The sequence below is a fragment of the Cnephaeus nilssonii genome, assembly GCF_951640355.1.
Source record: "Cnephaeus nilssonii genome assembly, chromosome: 9".
NCBI lineage: Eukaryota > Metazoa > Chordata > Mammalia > Chiroptera > Vespertilionidae > Cnephaeus > Cnephaeus nilssonii.
In genome coordinates, this window is record NC_137080.1 from 85857071 (window position 1) to 85877579 (window position 20509).

The 20509-nt window shown below is 48.6% G+C and overlaps 1 protein-coding gene across 1 annotated transcript; it reads right to left on the reverse strand.

Moving 5' to 3' along the window:
* Window positions 1-229: 229 nt before the first annotated feature.
* Window positions 230-19755, reverse strand: TAF8 (TATA-box binding protein associated factor 8). Its single transcript, XM_079780605.1, has 9 exons — window positions 19694-19755; window positions 18787-18943; window positions 15078-15176; window positions 14699-14761; window positions 13514-13638; window positions 9903-10050; window positions 8039-8181; window positions 1376-1515; window positions 230-1082 (listed from the first exon to the last, which is right to left on the reverse strand). Exons 1-9 carry the CDS (start codon window positions 19736-19738, stop codon window positions 1070-1072), a joined length of 933 nt encoding a protein of 310 aa, XP_079636731.1. The 5' UTR covers window positions 19739-19755; the 3' UTR covers window positions 230-1069.
* Between the last annotated feature and the right edge of the window lie 754 nt (window positions 19756-20509).

The following is a 20509-nucleotide window of genomic DNA, read 5'->3' on the forward strand; positions in this document are numbered from 1 at the left end:
TCCTTAAACACTTGTGTTTTGATCTGTAGGGTTCAGGAAGGATGAAATCTCTCCCCAGGATGCAAAGAGGTTGAACAGATTCAGATCTGCTTCTGGAAGAACTCCTTGGCCTGGCCCACCGGTTTCCACCGCATGGCTTCCTTCTGTGCCAGCTTCCAGCAGACCCACCAGGCTCCCAGCTCTCAGCAAACAAGGCCATCCAGCCCTCAAGATCTCCGCGCCCGCCCCCCCCGCCCCCCCCGCCGCAATCCCTTTCCTGCTGTTTAAGGTCGGATTCCTCCAGCAAGTCACAGAATAATATACCATGCAGAGGCTCTTGTCAGAGAAAACTCTTTTCCTGGATGGGGCAGGACCCAGTCGTCCCAAAGCACACATTCCACGGAGGGACAATAAACACCAATCTCTCACGAGAGAGCGCTGCCTTGTAGGAAGAGTTCACCAAATGCGATGAGAGAGTTGGTGTGCTGTTATGCATCACTCTCCTCCACGTGACATACCTGCTCACTCCTCCAGACTCCTGCTGGCCCAGGTCAAGGAGTGACATGTGGGAAGGCAAAGTCCCCTTCGGTCATCTCAGCAGGGCACTTGGAGCCCAGGTGAGAAGAGAAATAAGAATGAGGTTCTAGAGTGATAAACTGGTGCTACCCATTGATTGTGAGTCAATAAAAGGGCCCAGGATAGCCTGAAACAGAAACTAGGCAAACAGTCCTTCGGGAGTAAGCCCCGAAGGTGCAGCCCCTTCTTTCTGCTGCCTTCCCTCGTCTCTCGGGTTCAAAGGAATCAGGTCCTGTGATAATGAATGACGTCACCAGCTGCTCCTATGCCCCAGTCCAGCCTGGTTAATTAAGAAAGCCTCGTTATTACCACCACATCATATCTTCCTCAACCCAAACATCCAGTGAAAATGGGAAATATTAACACGGAATTTGCTATTAAAAGCATGCCCAGTCACACCCAGCAGCCTCGGCTGGACCATGGGAAGCCACCTTTTCTGCTTCCCTCGAGTGGCTTTTACTCCCCCAGGAGCGTGGTGTCCGAATCTCTGTACAAGGCAGGCTTCCTTCTCAGCTCACGAGAGGGACCTAGAAAGAAGAGGAATCCATGGAGCCTGCCTGGTGGTGGCCCCACCTGCTCTCCTTCTAGGAGGCAACAACTCCAGGGCTGTGAGGGTTAGTCCCGGGCTGCAGGAAGCTCAACCTCTATGCAACAAGAGGTACATGTGGCAGACGAGGAAGGAGAAGGGATGATACTTCCGCTCACTCGAGTAGCTTTCCCCAAGGTGCAGACCCACTGGTGGCCTCTCTTTTCTGCCCTGAAGCAGAGAAGACTCCCTCGGTTGGCCAGAGAGCCTCTCTGCACCCAGCTCCCAACTCACTTCTTCCTGCGGATCTTGGGTTTCTTCACGGGGCGCAGGTAGGGGTTATCGATGAGGCTCTCCTCCCCGTTCCGGCTCCCTGACAAGGAGGAGTTCTGCTGCAGGACAGAGGTGTTCTCCTTCTCGGCTCCAGAGTCATCCTTTGAGCAAAAGCCGAAATAAAGCAAAACACCAACAGCATAAGGAAAGAGATCGCAGCGCCCCTTTCCGGGGGAGACTGGAAGCTCAGGGACCACTTCTTTCTAAAGGGCCTCAGATGAAATGAGGCCCAGGCCACAGTGGAGCACAGAACACAAAACCCTGAGCTCTTGACAAGACAGGGCACGAGTTAGAAAGAATAGCGACCTGGGAGGGGCAGGAGGTCTGGGGCTAAAATTCAGGTGCTCAAGAAGGAAGCCCCATTGTGGGGAGATGAAGAAAAAGGGAAGTGAGCCTCCACCCTTTGCAGAACTGAGACGGGGTGAGAACAATCATATGCAGAGGCCTCTCCTGAACCACAGCTGATGTAAAGCGTCAGAGATGGCCCCCACATTCTCAAATTATCTGGTACTTGCAACACGGTACCAGTGATCACATTACAGCAGAGCCTCGAGGGTTCCCACCAAGGCCAAGCAGAGCGTGCTGGCACCAATGCAGGAACATCATCCATACCCCCATCTGCCACCTGGGAATCAGGTCTTCCAGGTTTGGTTTGAAGACAGTGATTTTGTAGAAAAGTTCATAAATTTACATATATTCAATATGACACCAATTAAAATTTTTAAAAAATCACACTTGTGTGTAAACAGAAAAAAAGCAGTATGTTGAAATTTAAAAAACTGGTTCTGAGAATATGAGTGATTTATTCTCCTTTCCTTATTTATACTCTCTTCTAAGTTCTGTAAAATGAGCCTAGCAGAGGAAGGGGGACAAAATCACACAAAGAACTTGACCCAGAAGTTCATTCCTAAGAGACTGTAAGTGACCAGAGGTGCTGGTGGGACTGCGCCCCCTGGTGACAGGCCAAGGTTCTGTCACTGAGATTCCTGTTCTGTGGAGGCTCTGACCTCAACCAGAGCAGAGGACACTACCATCAGATGGCACGAAATGAACGGCAGGCTCTCCCCCAGGGACCGCTGGCCCAGCAGGCAGGCCACAGTCAGCTCCAAGAACCGGAAGAGATGGGTCACTTCTGGGTTCCGCTGCACGCGCTCACACTGTCCATCTACTGCGTCCTCCCAGAGTCCCTGTGCGTTGCCAGGCAGGACCCCTGTGCTGTCCTCTCCAACACCTGACCCGGCGGGACCGCGAGGTGACTTAGAGCCGCAGTGGAGCTTCCGGAGGCTCTTCTGAAAGCGAGTTCCCAAGATCACCCTCGCTCACGCCAGACACAGGTCTGACCACCACCAGGCCTGCCTGGGACGTTTGGCTCCTAAGCTTTCTCAAGTTCTTTACGGCTTAATTTAGCAACCACCCCCTACCCACCTCTTATCATTTCTCCATGGTCAACACCGTATCTTAGAGTTACTGGAAGTTCACCTCAGCTGTGCCTTACTGTTTCCTGAAATAAGGATGGAGGTGACAAGGGTGCTGAAAGCCAGCCTCGACCTGCTGGAGGCACTAAGGCTGCCTCCACCGCTCACTGCCTCACCGGCCAGATGTGGTCCCAGCCACGGACACAGCCTCTCTTCTCCCAAGCAGAGCTTCTGGCAATGGCACTCCCTTGCCTCCCTCAGGGACAGGCAGCCTTGAGGTGGGGACGGCCAGGAGAAGGTAAAAGGAGTAAAGTACCAATCCAACCAAGATTCTGTGAAAACTGTGGAAGCAGAGGGTCTTTTAAGAGCTCCTGGAGCCTGGAAAGGCCAGACTCGGGCAATGCGTGCGTGCTACCGAGCCCACCCTGGGGACTGCCCCAGCCCAGCTTCAGTGCCCTGCCCGCACCTGCCCTCACCTGCCTGCCGACCCCCAGGCTCACACAGCCACGGCCACTCAACATCTCCCCTGGGGTGGCAGGTAGGCACCTCCAACTTCGTGTGCCTAACACGGAGCCCCGGACCTTCCCCTGTGCGTAAACAGCCCTTCCTGCAGCCCTCCTGGCCTTCCAGTTGTTCAAGACAAACACTCCAGTCATTCTTAATTTTTTTCTTTCTCTGACATCCCACCTCAATCTGTAAGGAAAACCTCTTGGCCTTACTTCAAAATACAGGCAGAAACTGGCCACGGCCAGTGGCCCTCTGTGACCATCCTGCGAGGACCCACCACTGGCTCTGGCCTAGACCACTCTCTCAAATGCTTCCTAACTGATCTCCCTCCACAGCCCACGCTCTGCCGGCCCCAGCTACGGTCCCTTCTCCTCACCGCAGTCAGCGATCCTGGAAAAAGGTAACTCAGACACGTCCCTCCTCTGCACCATGCCTCCCACCACTCCCATTTCACCCAGTTGAAACCCAGTCTTAAACCTGCTTACAAGGTCCTGGTGTGACTCTCCCTCTCTCCTGCCTCAACCACACCCACTCACCTCCGTGCTGCTCCTCAGGGCCTCTGCGCAGGCTGCTCCCTTTCCAGAACATTCTTCCACAGATAGCCACCTGGCTCCCTCCCTCCCTCCCTCGCCTCCTCCAAGTCTCTGCTCAAATGTCAGTTCTCAGGGATGTCTACCCTGAGCACTCTGAACCTGAAGCCTCCACCCTTCGCCCTAGACCTTCCCTCCCCGTCCCCAGTAGCACTTGAATAAACTACGTAACGATGTACTTATATAGTCCAGTCACTGTCATCCTCCCACTGCCAACACATAGGCTCCTAAAAGGCGGGTGTTTTCTTTGTTCTGTTCACTGATGGGTCCCAAGCTCTCAGAACAGTGTCTGGCACATGCCAGCAGGCACTAAATAAATAAATGACGGGTACAGTGCTCATGAAAGAGCAACGTTTAGACCCTGGGATTAGCTGCTAGTTCAAATGGGAGGGAAAAATAATTCTATTACACACTAATTTAAAATGAACAGTTCCTTTATGTTCATGTAGATGGAGAAAATAGACCTGGTTAAGTAAAAACTATGTAGCAAGAGTCCTTGAGAGATATGCTGCCATCGACAGATAAAAGAACGATCTAAAATGCCAGTTACTTAACGAACTGTAGCAATGTGTGTGAATGCTAAAGATAGAAAACCTCCCCACGTCCACAGGGACTGGTTAAACTCACGTGTTGCCTCCCTGGAACATGCTGAGGCTGAGTGTGGGGATGAAGACGCTCGTTTACACAGATATGGAATGATGTTCCCCCTGTGAGGAATGCTCTACTCCCAGATGTGTAAGCTTTGTTCCCTTCAGGCCAAGCTGCATGGATGAGGGCACACAGCGAGGGGTAAACCACTTGTGACCTGCTGTTTGTGTTTGTGTCTCTAGAAGGACACATAAGAAAGAGGCTGGTGACTGGCTGCTTTGTAGGCGGGAAGGTGGGTAACAGGGCACGAGGACCGGAGGAAGAATGGCCACCATACATCTTTTGGTACATTCTGAACAGGCCAACAGAGTAACAAATCCAACTGACTGAAGAGAACTTTGTTGCTAGAATCCTTCTCTCAGTCCTCTCACTGACTTTCTACAGGACAGCATGTGGCTGTAGAGAGCCCAGAACAGCAGGGAGGCGCAATGGGGGCGGGAGCTGCCCTGGGCCGGGCACCTGTGCACGAGCTCATTTTATCTCGCTCCCGCTTCCCCGAGAGGGAGGCGCTCCTGCTCCCATTCTACTTGTGAGGAAGCAGACTCAGATGTTGGGTAACGTGCCTGGGGAGTAGCACGGTCTGGATTTAAAGCCAGACCAGGGCATGGGTTTGGGCTTATGGCAGGCCCGTCCTCTGGGTCTCTCACGGTGCCCCATGCCAGAGCAAGCTGCGCTTGAACCATTGCCCGGCCTCTGCCCGTAGGCTGCAGGCACTGAAGCAGGTTGCATAGTGGAAATAAAATAAAATAAAATAAAGCCAGACCAGCCTGACTCCAAGGGTCAGGTCTGTCTCCTCTGCCATACGGCTTGGCGCCTCGGTGTCCAGGAGAGCCAGGCAGCTCCCGGCATTATTTCAGCCTCGATGCACTCCCCGCCGGGCCTCCCCTGTGTCATTACCTAGAGTGCTAGGTAACACAGCCGCAGGCCCTTTCACTCCTTAGTACTTACAAAGGGAAGTGATGTTTGCTTAGAAGACCCCTCTTTCTCATACGGTGAACCTCAGTCCCTCACCAATCGCCCTATCTCAGACCAAATTAACTGACTCCAAATCAGAAGTTCCTCTGCTTGATGTCAAGCCGTGGCCTCCCAGCCCTAATTCTGAGAGGAATCATTTGGCATTAAAGAAGCATGTGTCCAAGCAAGGAAGAGCTTCAGCAAACAGCGGACACAGCACGGCACTCTCCCCCTCCACTGGGCTGCGGGCCTCCACGTGGTGCACCGCGCCTTCGAGAACGCAGGACACTCGTCCAACTTTAGCCACTGAGGCATTGTTTGCCTAAAAGCCAGGGCCAATCTTAAGAATGGATGAGCATGGCAACCTGACTCTAAGGGTCCTATAAGCCTCAAAGGCATCAGAGCTTTCAGCAGTTCTGCGATCTCCTTTACTTTCTCCCACGATGCAGGAACGAGAGAGAGCTCTTATCCTTTCTCCTGCCAAGCACAACACATCGACCAGAGAACACCCCCAAGTTCCAATGAGCACACCTCCTCACCCACCTTTGTCTCTGTACTCACACACTTTACCTCCTGTCCTGGGTGTAAAATATCCAGAACAAGGCTAACCCTGCCATTTGGGCACCAGATCCTGTCACCAAAGCACATTATTCCAAAATGATCCTCTCTCCTGCATCCCTTCTCCCTCTCTACCAGATCATCCCCATCAGCATACACACCTCTGGTTTTCTTTTATCTTAAAAACAAAACCACTCGTTTAACTCCTTAATTTTCCCTTTAGTCACCATTCCATTTCTCTCCTTCCCTTTACTGCAAAATTCCTTCAAACAACTGTCTATGTAAGAGCTGTCTAATGGACCCTTCTGGATGATATAAATGTTCGTATCTGCACTGCCCGGTATGGTAGCCATGACCCACCTGTGGCTAGGGTAACAAGAAACTAAATTTTTAGTTTTATTTAATTTAAACAGTCCCATGTGGCTAGTGGCTACTGTAATGGACAGCGCAAGTCTACACTCATTGATGCCAATTCCTCTTCTCCCATTCTCTCTGATTTCACTGCAGGCCCTTGCTCTCACTCTTACTGAACTTGCTCTTGTCGAGGTCACAAATTACACTCACGTCGCCAAACGGACAAATTCCCAGTCCTCCTATCACTGAAACGAATGGAAGCTTTGACACAGGTGATCACTCTTTTCTCCCTGAAACACTTCCTTCCCTGGGCCTCCAGGCTCTCCCACTCCTGGCTGTGCCCTCTCCATCTCCCCATCTGAACAGTGGGAGCCCAGGGCTCAGTCCTTGTACCTCTTCTCTCTTTTAAGTTCACTCACTCCCCAGGAGCTCATCCAGTCTCAGGGTTTTAAACACTTACACAACGATGACTCCCACATTCGCATCTATAGCCCTAACAGCTCCTCAAACTCCAACTCATACATCCATCACTCTTCTGACATCACCACCTGGATGCCTAATAAGCATCTCAAACTTACCTAAGCCTGAACTCCCCCCGCCACACACACAGACACCTGCTCCACCCAACAGTCTTCCCCATCATGGTTGAAGGCAACCTGTTGTTCAAGCAAAAAACCTTGAATTTATCTTTGCCTCTCTCCTTCTCTCACATCTGACATCCACTCCATCAGTTGGCTCCACTCTAAAAATAATCTAGAGTTTGACCAATAATTTATCTGACCATGTGTCATTCCTTTGCTTCTACCACCATCTCTCAGCTTATGCAAGAGCCTCCTAACTGGTCTCTCTGCTTCTACCCTTACCTTCTAGTCTCCTCAACACAGCAACCTGACTGATGCTGTTAACAAACCCACATCAGCTCCTGGCGCTCAGCTCAGCATTTCCCATGGCTCCTGTCTGACTGAGGAAAAGCCCACATGTTTAACATAGCTTTTAAGATCTGACCCCCGCACCCCACCCCATGAGCTCTCTGACCGCATCCCTTCCTACTCTCCTCCCTGTTCATGCCACTCTGGCCACCCTGATGGCCTTGCTGTTCTTCAACACAACAGCTCCTACCTCAGGGCCTTTGCACCTGATGTTCCCCCTGTGAGGAATGCTCTACTCCCAGATGTGTAAGCTTTGTTCCCTTCAGGTCTTTATTCACATGCCACCCTCTCAGTCATCCTAAAACCACATTCCCCTGTGCCCAGAGCTACTTCCCATCTCTTAATTTATTACTTCATACCTTAGCTCCATGAGGGTAGGAAATTTTGTCGGTTTTGTCTCCTACTAATTCCCCAGCACCTGGAACTGTGCCGGGCTCTGGCAGGTGCTCATTCAATATTTATTGAATGAATGAATGAAGCCCCAGGACAGGACTTGCCTCTCAAGCTAGAGATCCCATCACACTTGGATCATCATGAGCCCATCTTGCAAGTCCCTAACATGAAGGCAGAGACCTGGGGTAGGTCATGTCCAGGTCCCAGGGTGACAGGCTGCGGGCAGTGTGGGCTCGTTTGGGGGCTACTCTGAAGCAGGCAGAAGGCAGGACCCACCGTGCTGATATGAAGAGGGATGTTCTCTGTGTCTGTCTGCTCATCCTGCTCCGAGGAATCCGTCTCTTCCATTTGTTGCATCTCCAGTTCAGATGGAAGAAGAGCTGTCAGGTAGGGGATGGTGAAAGGTCTGGCAGCAATCACTGTGGAATTGGAAGAGAGCACAGTTCCACTGTCATGGCGTCCTTGCAGCTGGCTCAGGGCCTCACAGCAGATCAGCGAGCAGCACCGAATGACGATAATGGCTGACACACTCTAAGCACTCACTATGTCCTACAGGCTTCACATGTACTTTCTTAATCCACTGTAATGGCTAAGTACTAACGCCAACCCCGTCTTACAGAGAAGGAACCTGAGACGCTGAGAGGTTAGGTGACTTCCTCCAGCACACAGCAAGTGGCAGAGTGGGATCTGAACTTGAGCAGCGTAACTTCAGAGCCCACTTTTCCCAAGTGCTGGAGGACTAAAATCAGACAGAACTGGGGCTGCATCCTAGTGAAGCACCAGTTCGTGGCCTGACACCTCGTTAACCCCTCTGAGCCTCGCTTCTAGAGCAGAGATTTTGAGCCCATCAGTCTGAAGGAGCCAAGTCCAAATATTGGATTTGAGAGCTCCCTGCATGGACTGAGCTAGAGGGCACTTCAGGCACTTCCAAACAGCACTGAGTGTGAAAAGAAATCGCAATGAGATAAATAAATAGAAGATCTCACTCATTTATGGAAAATAAAGAACATTATAACCTGATGAACAAAAAGATAGATACAAAGGCAGAAAAGCATCGAACAAACTATCAAATTACAGCGGGAAGGCTGGGGAGTTTTGGGAAGCGGGGGGAAAGAGATCAAGCAAAGGACTTGTATGCATGCATATAAGCATACCAATGGACACAAGACACTGGGGGGCGTGAAATGAGAGCATGAGACAGGGGGTAGGGGAGGCTGGGGGAAGGTCAATGGGGAAAAAAAAGGAGATATATGTACTACTATATGTAATACTTTAAACAATAAAATAAAATTCAAAATAAATAAACAATAGAAGGTCTCTGTGTATGGTAGAATGTGATTATCAGGTGGGCCTAGCTTGGAAGTTACTAGCTGTGTGACCTTGGGCAAGTTACTTCCTTTCTCCTCTTTATAAGCCTGGGCTTCCTGTAGTGGTGGTAATAACAGCTCCTACCTCGTGGGCTCCTGAGAGGATTTAATGAGATGATTTAGGGCAGTGGTCACCAACCGGTGGTCCGCAGACCACTGGTGGTCCGAGAGGTCCTAAAGGTTGGCGACTGCTGATTAGGGGAAATGACTGGCACCTCACCTGGCACTTAATAACTTAGCTATTACTTCAGGGCCAGGCACACAGCGAGCACTTGCTCAATGAATGAAGCACCCTCGTTCACCTTTGGAAAACCTGAGGCCTATGGAGATGGAGCGGCTTGGTCACACGGCGAAATGGTAGTGCTGAGATGGGAAATTAAGTGAGACGGTACCTGTGTGAGGACACGGTGAAGCGCAAAGCCCGGCAGGTGTTCTGTAACTGCCCTGCCCCCCTGAGGCCACCGTCCCTTCTGCAACCAGGGCTGCCACTTCTGCTGCCTGAGTGTCTCTGAGGCCCAGGGCTCAGTTACTCTTGAGGTACCTAAACTCAACGTACCTCAAGCAGCCAATCCCAACAGAGGCCATTACTATTCTGAGGCATCAGTTAGGGACAGGCCCTGAAGAACTGGGAAAAGGAGCCAGAAATCTGAAGAATGAGAGGCACCCAAGACAAGGACAAAGCTTATTTGCTTCTTCCTACCATGCCGAGAGTAAGGGAAGGTGCTATTATCTCAAATGACAAGACAGGGTCCACAGAGGGGCTAGACTCTTACATGGAAACGTGCTGACGTCATCTTTGAAAAGACTCTGGGTCTCGCCTGTCTTGGCCATAAAACGGGTGAGTGCCCGCTCCACGTCACGTCTTTGGGATGCAGCCTTCTCCCGCAGGACCTGGTAGTCAGACACAGGCTCGCGGTACGTCTGAAAAGAACAGCAAAGACACTATAGAGTAATACCAACAGGTCACCCTGTCCTCCCTGAGGCCCAGCTTTGCTGTTTCCATATCCTTCCACCTTTTACTTATTTTTATCTTAATATATTTTTATTGATTTTAGAGAGGGACAGAGAGATAGAAACATCCATGATGAGAGAGAATCATTGATCGGCTGCCTCCTACACGCCTCCTACTGGGGATCGAGCCCGCAACCCAGGCATGTGCCCTTGACTGGAATCAAACCTGGGACCCTTCCGTCTGCAGGCTAACACTCTATCCACTGAGCAAAACCAGCTAGGGCCAAAACATTTTAAATTGTGATGGTATAGGTGACATTGTAACAATGACCAAAAAAACAATTAACTACTCTTTGTGGTATGGAGATGGGATTTTTGAAGGAGGTGCTTAAAAACATTTCCACTGTTGTCAAGTTGTCAATGTTAATTCACGTGTATAGCCTGCATACAGTTTCCATATTCACACTTAAACACAGAAACAAGACTTTCTGACATGTTTAAAATCATCCCAAAATGAAGAATTTGACTGGATTTTGAACATACTTGTTACAAACATTAAAAATGCAAGACCTTCCCATCATTTTTAAGAGAACTATTTGAGCCTGGCTAGTGTGGCTCAGTGGTTGAGCATCAACCTATGAATCTGGAGGTCATGGTTCAATTCCCAGTCGCATGCCCAGGTTGTGGGCTTGATCCCCAGTGAGGACATTCAGGAGGCAATCAATCAATGATTCTCTCTCATCATTGATGTTTCTATCTCTCTCTTCCTCTCCCTTCCTCTCTGAAATCAATAAAAATGTATTTTAAAAAAAGAGAGAGAGAGAGCACTGTTTGAGATTCAAAAAGTTGGAAATTGAGTAGAAAATTTTAAACAAAATTCTTCAAATAATTAGATGATGCAAGTTCATTTTGTGATTGAAGCAAATTCATTTTGTGATTTATTAAGTGGAGCCAACAATGCTACATATCTTTGTAATGTACCTTTTTCAACTATGAGAGCTGTTAAAGTATTAAAATAAGCTGATCTCTAACTTATTATTCCACCACGTATTACACCAAGAGTTCAAAACCTAAAAGGCAGAGGCCATCACATGGCTGCCACTAAAAAGGAGCAAACAGGGTTCCTGAACCTTTAATAAGGGTCAGATTATCTTTAATGCCCATTATTTTGGTGGAGTAGTCTATAATAATAAAAGCATAATATGCAAATCGACAGAACGATCGAACAGCAGAACGACCGTCCAGACGACCACACTATGACACGCACTGGCACCAAGCCAGCCAAGGCGGGTGCCATGCAATTGGTCAGGAGGCCTCACCATCGCCCCACGATCGCCCCACAGAGGGAGGCCCAGGCCAGCCAAGTGATCACACCCCACGCCAGCGCCGCAGGTAGCAAGTAGTGGCAGCGGCGATGGTGGGGCCAGCTGCCGGCAGCCGAGGGAAGGAAAGCCCCGTTAGGCCCTGATCGCTGGCCAGGCCTAAAGACCCTACCCACGGGGTCCTGGATTGTGAGAGGGCGCAGCCCGGGCTGAGGGGAACACCCCCCACCATGCACAAATTTCGTGCACTGGGCCTATAGTACATTATAATATTCATGTAAGTCAGCTTGAATGTTTATTGGAGTATCCTATCTAATAAAGAGGGAATATGCAAAATCACCAAGATGGCGGCATCCATAGCCACAAGATGGCAGCGCCCAGTCCCCTCAGCTCTGCTGGAGTCTCCCAGTCCTGGGGGGCGCCTGCCACCAGAGTCCCCCAGTCCTTTCACAGAAAATGGATTGCCTCAAAAGTTGGTTAAGCTTTTTAGGACAAAAAGCATTCAAAATCTTTGAAAAGGGAATTCCAATATTTATAAAAGTTTGGACTAGACAATTCAAGGTTATTTCCACTACAACCTTCTATGATTTTGTGATATTAACATTCTGAATTCACATAGTACCAGCTGTACTGTATGTAAGCAGATATTATTTAAAGGAATGGCCATTATTATTAAAACAACTCATAAAACCACACTGTTTGTATGTCAAGAACATTCTGTGTGATTTTCCTAATGGCTGGAGTTAATGCCCCTAAACCGGCAGTCAGACATCCCCCAAGGGGTCCCAGATTGGAGAGGGTGCAGGCCGGGCTGAGGAACACCACACACCCCCTATGCACGAATTTTGTGCACGAGGCCTCTATTGTACTTAGTATTTTTACTGACAGAAATACACTATAAAAGAGTTAGAGACTGTGATGGGTTGAATTGTGTCCCAAGTGTATGGCCATACCACCCTGAGATTGGGCCCAATCTCTTCTGAATTGTGTCCCCTAAAAAAAAATATGTTGAAGTTCTAACCCCCAGTGATCTCATTTGGAAATAGGGTCATTGCAGAGGTGATGAGTTAAAAAGAGGTCACACAAGAGTAGAGTGGGACTCTGTTCCAATACAACTATTGCCCTTGCAAGAAAAAGGCCATGTGAAGACAGAGACACAGATGTAACGGAGGACTGCAGTCCTGCTTCTACCAGCCAAGAGTGCCCACAAACCACCAGAAGCTAGGAGAGGCAAGGGAGGATTCTCCTACAGGTTTCAGAGAGAGCATGGCCCTGGCAACATCTTGAATTCGGCCACGTGCCCTCCAGAACTGTAAGGCAATACATGTCTGTTGTTCTAAGCCACCTAGTATATGGCATTTTGTTACGGCAGCTCTAGGACACTAGTACAGAGATTACAGGTCACGGCCAGCGGCTGTATTGCCATGGTGGTTGACTACCTATTCCTTCCCCCAGTATCCTGAGGTGTGGAGAAATGTCTGGAGGACGTGCCTGCCTGCCCACATGATGCCATATTTGCACCAGCACATGCTGTGGAGGCAGGGACAAAGGAAGTGTGTGGGAGAGCCTCTGGGACTCCGCTGCACACCGCACCCTTCCCAAGGGAGGGCAAAACTGCTAATGTGGCGAAGGAGAACACATCCAAACCATGGAAGACAACTCAGTCTGCGCTCATTCAGACCCAGAACTCAGAGTTACGCTAAGTTTCATTTCATGTTATCACCAAGTATGGTTTAAATAATCTTTTCCCCTTGGTTTCAAAAATAACTCTTTTCTATAAAAAGTTTGGAAAACTCAGAACTAAGCACACACAAAGCAACAAGAGTCACCCATGACCCACTGAGAGTTACTACGAATATTTTCTGAGTGCCCTTCCAGTCTCTTCTCTAGGTGGCTAGGTCCTTTAGCGTTTTGGCGGGACAGGCTTCAATTTCTTGTTAACCATATTTTTGTTAGCCAACGGGAGAACATAATTCTCCTTTGCCAAATTGTTTATTAATAAGACATTCTGAGTTCTGAGTCCACTTTTTATCAATAAGCTTTTCATCCAACAATCAGTAGAAATGGAATATTTCGCCTCAGTCATAGCCCCACCATCTCCTCACACTCACCGGCGTTTTGATGTAGGTGTGCGGGTCGGGGAACTCGGGAAAATGGCTGGGGATGTGCGGCGGGTGGGGCCGGTTCTGCCCTGCAGTGAGAGCCTTGGGGGTCACTGGCTGATTGGTCACTGGAGCTGCAAGAGAGTCACAACTGGTTCCTCTTCCACCCAAGGACTTGGGTCTCTACCCAAACCCTCCTTTTCTCAAAGTAAATGCTGAGTCTCAATTTTCTGAACAACGGATCCTTTGTATTTCTATTTTAAAAAGGCCTTTAAGGACTTAAGGACCTCAGGTCACCCCGTCAGGCCCAGCCCTGAATGACCCTGGGTGACATTCCCATCTACAACAATCTGCCTGCAAGCCTCTTAGGTAGGTGAGTGGTTTGCTGTGACAACGTTCACATCACAAAAGAGCACACTGAGGCTGCTGAGTGACCAAGGAGTTAGATGAGCTGTTAACTCTCTTTTCATAGAACCCAGATAACAAAGTCATACAGCACGCCAGGGTAAGCAAGCATGGGATTAAAAATGGCACCTTCACTGCTGCTTGAGAGGGAAGGTCTTCACAACATGGCAGACAGAAAAAAGTGGTGGGAAAAAATCAAATGAAGTCTCCCCAGGTCCTACCAGCCCACACTAGTTACTCCCAGCTCAGTTTATAGCAGCCAGTTTCCATCTAAGGCACAGGTCGTCAAACTGTGCCTTCGATAGAAACAAAGAGACAGAGTAAATATTTTAGGTTTTGCAAGCCATACAGTCTGTCACAACTGCTCAACTCAGCCATTATAGCACAAGGCAATCAAAGATAAGTACACATGGCTGTGTTCCAATAAAACTTTATTTACAAAAACAGGTGGTGGGCCACATTAGGCCTACAGACCTTAGTTTACTGACTCTTGATCTAAGGAAGAACTAGAGCACTAGCATTTCTCAAGCAGCATCAACTGCCCTTCTAGGGCCTAAAGCACAAGAATCAAGGCAACAGCTCAGAGATGGTTTTCCTTTCTGGTGACTGAACGTCACGTCCCAGTCCCATTAGCCCAAACAAAGACGATGTTACAGGTAGCCCCAAATGATGGAAGGGAGCCTGCAATAAAGAAGTAGCTGAACAAACAGATCCCTGCCCTGTTTAATTAATTCACTGCACAAGCATTAACTGAGCACTTACTGAGGACCTCAGTTCAAAGTCACTTACGGGCAGTAATGACCATCCTCTGAGACCGTTTTGCATAAGCAGGGAGAGTGTCCACGTTGAAACCTAAGAAACAGGAAAACAAAAGTCACTGCCCAGACCACCAGATACTGAACTTGGGCGAGGAACCTTGTGCTGAAATAGCTTAAACTCCCCACTCAAGCATTTTGCTGCCACTGAGAAGCTCCAGCAGATCCCCACCAGGGAGTTAGGAGGTCTCTTAAAAGGGTCAGAGGAACCCTCTGTTGGTAACCCCCTCAAGCTAGAAACCGACCGGAAGAACCATAAGGGAATTAAAAAACACTCAGCAGGTGTGGCTCACTCCTCTCTCCCCCGTAACTCCAACTCAGCTGCACTGAAGAGCTGGAAACTGTGCACTCACCCATCTCGACAAGAGTGACCACAATGTCTGACAGCGTGGGCTGGGTCCTGGCGGTGTGCTCACAGTAAGACTTGGCACTCCTCCCAATTTCTGAAATGTCTGGGAAAGAATCAAAGGCATAAAGTCTTATTCTCAGTTCCCTAAAAAGTAAGCAAAGGATTGACACATGAGCCAGCAACTCGACTCCTGGGTATATTCCCAAGCAAATTGTAAGCAGGAACATAAACAGATACTTGTACACCAATGTCCATAGCAGCATTATTCACAATAGCCTTAAGGTGGAAACAACCCAGGTGTCATCAAAAGATGAATGGATGAACAAAATGTGGTCGATCCATACAAGAGAATGTTATTTAGCCATAAGAAAGGAATGAAGTAGCCCTGGCTGGTGTGGCTCCGTTGGCTGAGTGTTGTCCTGTGACCAAAAGGTCACCAGTTCGATTCCCAGTCAGGGCACATGCCTGTGTTTCATAACGGAGGTGGCCGATAGATGCTTCTCTCTCTCTCTCTCTTTCTCCCTCAAATCAACAAAAACTTATTTAAATAAATAAATTTAAAAAGAAAGGAACAAAGTACTGATCCATGCTACAACATGGATGAACCTTGAAAACATTATGCTAAGTGAACTGAACCAGACACAAAAAGTCAAATGTTTTAAGATTCTACTTATATGACAGAAAAAAAAATTTATAGAGCCAAAAAGTAGCTTAGAGGTTACCAGGGGCAGAGGGGAGAGGTGATTTGAAAAGTTCCAAATGTCAGAGAGCCATCTCACCTCGAACTTGCCCTTCCTGGGGCAGTCCATATCATTTATGGGTTTAGAGTTTCTGTTTGGAATAATGAAAAAGTTCTGGAAATGAATAGTGTTGATGGTTGTACAACATTGTGAATATATTTAATGTCACTGAATTGTACACTTAAAAATGGTTAATGTAATAAATTTTATGTTACGTATATCTTGCAACCAAGAAAAAAAAGGTCTTGCCAAAACCGGTTTGGCTCAGTGGATAGAGCGTCGGTCTGCGGACTGAAGGGTCCCAGGTTCAATTCCGGTCGAGGGCATGTGCCTTGGTTGCGGGCACATCCCCAGTGGGGGGTGTGCAGGAGGTGGCTAATCGATGTTTCTCTTTCATCGATGTTTCTGACTCTCTGTCCCTCTCCCTTCCTCTCTGTAAAAAATCAATAAAATATATTTAGAAAAAAGAAAAAGAAAAAAAAGGTCTTATTGTCTGCATTGTCTGTCTAAAGCTGAACCTCCGTTTAATAGTCATGCTTTAGTCCTTCAGAGAAAGGGGAAGGTATGAATCGGACTCCATGAATGGGCTTCAAAGGGGATGGGAGGTTCCATGAAACCTAAAATTGTGCTCAATTTTACACACACACACACACACACACACACACGCACGCACAAAGCCCTTTTCTGGGAATGGGTCCACAGAATTCATCAGATGTAAGGGATCCAAAAAGGTTCAAAAGATAAAAGCAAGTAGGGAAAGGTGTTTTACTGAAAACCTATCACCAACTTGCCATGCTACCCTGAGCAAGCCATTAATACTAGCCTCTACACAGAAAAACGGTGGGCAACATCTGTTTACTTGGGGGGTGGGGGGTGGGGGGGGAATCTAATGGGAACTATTAGTCCATTCCTTTCAGACAAAAGGTCTCAAAGTGTGGTCTGGAATCCCTAGGCGACCCTATAAACCTTTCCAAAGTCCACAAGTCAAAAGTGTTTTCATAATCAATTGTTTAAAAAAATATATTTTTATTGATTTCAGAGAGGAAGGGAGAGGGAGAGAGAGAGATAAAAACATCAATGATGAGAGGGAATCATTGATTGGCTGCCTCCTGCACGCCCCCTACTGGGGATCGAGCCCACAACCTGGGCATGTGCCCTTGACCGGAATCAAACCTGGGACCCTTTAGTCTGCAGGGCAATGCTCTATCCATTGAGCCAAACCAGTTAGGGCTCATAATCAAATTAAGACATTTATTAAATTTTTCTACTCATTCTCTGAGGCAGTTTTCCAGAGGCTATCTGACCTGGGATGACATCATGGCTCTGATGGATAATGGATCATGCTTGTTCACTCTCATGTTTTAAAATTTTGTGTTTTACTTTCTAATGTGGCAAAATATATACACATATATATTTATATTTGTATCTCCATCCCATTTATACACAACTCCACAAGGTCCTCAATATTTAAGAGTCCACAGAGGCTCTAAGATCAAAAAAGTCCAAGATGACTGCTTTAGGAAAACATTTGGTATGTAAAAGTCCCAAATGTCAGAGAGCCATCTCACCTCGAACTTACCCTTCCTGGGGCAGTCCATATCTAGTGACTGATCAAGACCAAAGTATAAAGGCAGGGCCCTTTTCTGCCTGGTGTGGGATACCTGATGGGCAATTACCATCCTAGAGCTCCCCACACGGCAGTGGCCAATTTTTTGTTTGGACTGCACTGCAGTTCAATTTGTCCCTCTGCCTAAACCATTCTCTCACTTCCATTCATAGGTGTTGGTACCCCCATCCCTCATCCCATCCTAGCCCCTAAAAGGCCCAAATAGGGAAATACATTGTATATGCAGAAAAGCCAGCATGAGACCATTTTAGGGTCCTAAATCTCAAGGCATTTCCTTGTTTTAAAAAAATATGATTTTATTGATTTCAGAGAGGAAGGGAGAGGGAGAGATAGAAACATCAATGATGAGAGAAAAATCATTGATCTGCTGCCTCCTGCATGCCTCTTCACTGGGGATCGAGCCCACAATTCTGGCATGTGTCCTTGATCAGAATTGAACTTGGGACCTTTCAATCAGCAGGCTGATGCTCTATCCACTGAGCCAAACCAGCTAGGACTCAAGGCATTTCCTCTTAAAAGTGTCCCCCCCCCCATTCTATAAAACATATTCACCCTTATCCTTTGTATCTTCATATATAATACAGCATCCTATATAATAAAGAGGTAATATGCAAATTGACCCTCACACCCTCACAAAGATGGCTGCCTATGACCAGGGGGGTTAGTGAGGGACAACCAAACGACTGAACAAGCAGGCTGCGTGGGGCAACCAGGCTGGCAGGGGGGCAGTTGGGGCGATCAGGACAGCATGCAGAGGCAGTGAGGGGCAATCAGGCTGGTGATGGGGGGCGGGGGGCAGTTAGGGGTGACCAGGCAGGCAGGCAGGTGAGCGATTAGGAGCCAGCGGTCCAGGATTGTGAGAGGGTGCAGGCTGTGCTGAGGGGACCCCCTCTCCCTATGCATGAATTTCATGCACCAGGCCTCTAGTTTTATTATATTATGTGGTGGCATCTATTTTGTAGAAATTAATCCTAACTCTCCAATAAAATTTTAAGTTCTTTGAGTATAGAACATAAATAGCAATAATAGCAACTGCAAGTCATCAAGAGCTTACAATGTTCCCAGCATCGAATGATTTACATATATGTCTCATTTATACTCACAATTCCATGAGGTGCAAATTATTATTCCATTTCACAAATGAGGAAATTAAGAGTCAGGAGGTCAACTTGCCCCCACTATTAAGTGGTAGAGTGATGACTTACACCCAGGCCTATCTGATTCTAAAGCCTGTAAGTCACTTGACTATGTCCTTTTTCTTAAATCCTCTCTAACACGATCACAGTGCAGGACATGGCACTGCTGTTTGGTTGACTTGAAGAAGGCCTGTTGTTCCTGATACTTACAGCTCTGTAGCATCTCTGTCAATGTCTCCACCGATGCTTTCTCAGCACTCTCAAACCCTGCCTCTGTCAGCAAGGAGCTCACAACCACTTGCAGGGTTCGCCTCCGGGCCAGATGGTAATTGTCAGCAGGGTTAGTGGACTGTTTACCTCCTGATCTCTGTGAATCAGCAGCCCAGAAAGAGAGAAGATTTTCATCCACTAAACAAGGATGACATAGTTCACACATCGTCATGGCGAGCAAACATTCATTTGCTAAATACTTACTTACCAATATTTAACAAAATGTGATAGCCAAATAAGTAATAATTGAGCAGCCAAGGGGCTCTAAATACGGAGACAGCCTTTCTGCTTCCCTAAAACGTAAAATTCTAATAACACAAATGGCTGTTTCTTACTTTCTATTTTACCAGATTATCAGGATATACAGCTGAAGAAACACGTATGAGACTGAATTTATTTCTAATTCTCAGAAAAAAAACATCTCTCTTGTTCCTCCCCTCTGCACACCACTTCACTAACAAGGGAAATTAAAATAATAACACATGATGCTGAGGAGAGGAGGGCAAAGGATAACAGCACCGGAAAGTAGGAAAGATAATATTTTGAAACAGGAATCCCTCCCAACTTTGGCTAGCCAATAAGAAGGCGGAAACGGCCTCTTCGGACCAATTAGGAGGTGTTCCGGGTTCCCAACCCCGAAACGAGCCAATCAGCACACAGGTCCACCAACTCAGGAGGCCGCCGCCAAGTCCCAAAGAGGGGGGGCATGTACGGCTTGAAAGGCCCTCCTCCATACGGAGCTCATGGTGGGGCTGGATGTCTGGGTGTGAGCTTGTGGCCCCGGCTAGGGGAAAGCTGCAGAATGCCCCGACTCTCTCAGCTTCAACCCCGCGCCTCCCGCCCTTACCGTTCCGGAGCTGCCAGCCCCCGCAGTGGCCATCGTGTCGGCCATCTTGCTCTGGCGTAACGTGCGCGAGCGCAGGGCAGGATGGGATTTGTAGTCGTCCGGCGGAGAGGGGCGGGGCGGGGCGGTGCTCGCACCTCTGGGTTTTCCAAAGCCCAACCGAGGCCGGGCGGGGGCTGGGGGGGGGGGGGGGGCGGCCCTTCTGATGACCCGGCTCACGTGACCTACACTGAGCGACGGGTTGATGTGAGCATCGAAATTGGCCCGGAAAATGCGCCCTCGCTTGCACACCTCTTTCCCCATGAAATCGTTTCTCATAAAGAGCACACCCCTAGAACGCCCCAAACGTGACTGTTAGCAACACCTGGCTAGGTCCCGCCCAGTGCCAGTGACTCACTGTCTGCGGGGGGGCCCGAGACTACGTATTGTTAACCTCTCCAGGTGATTCTCCTGGAGCGGGAAATTTGGGGAAATTTAACGTTGTGCTGCGAGTCTACAGCCCGCCAATGGCCCACTTGCAGCCTAGTCCAGGTCTTCCATGGCACCCTGTGTCCTCAATCCGCCGGGCTAGCCGGGAGGCGCAGAAGGCTGGAGGCTCTGACCCTTGCCCGCCTCACTCCCAGGGCCTGCGGAGCCTGTGGGTTTTCTGTTCACTTGCTCGCCAGCCCCTCCGGATGGGGGTTCTTCTTGCGGGGCCCGCATCGCGCCTTATTCTCCTTTTGCAGGTGCCTGGCAGGACGCAGACGCTGGGTTTGAATTCTAACATCGCTAGCTGTGGGACTACGGGCACATGCCCTAACCTCACTGTGCCTCAGTTTC

Coding starts and splice junctions, on each gene's coding strand:
- TAF8 (XM_079780605.1), bottom strand. CDS start 19,738: ATGGCCGACACGATGGCCACTGCGGGGGCTGGCAGCTCCGGAACG. Junction 18,944..19,693: donor GGGCTGGCAGCTCCGGAACG/GTAAGGGCGGGA, acceptor GCTGATTCACAG/AGATCAGGAGGTAAACAGTC. Junction 13,639..14,698: donor GAGGATGGTCATTACTGCCC/GTAAGTGACTTT, acceptor ACTCTCTTGCAG/CTCCAGTGACCAATCAGCCA.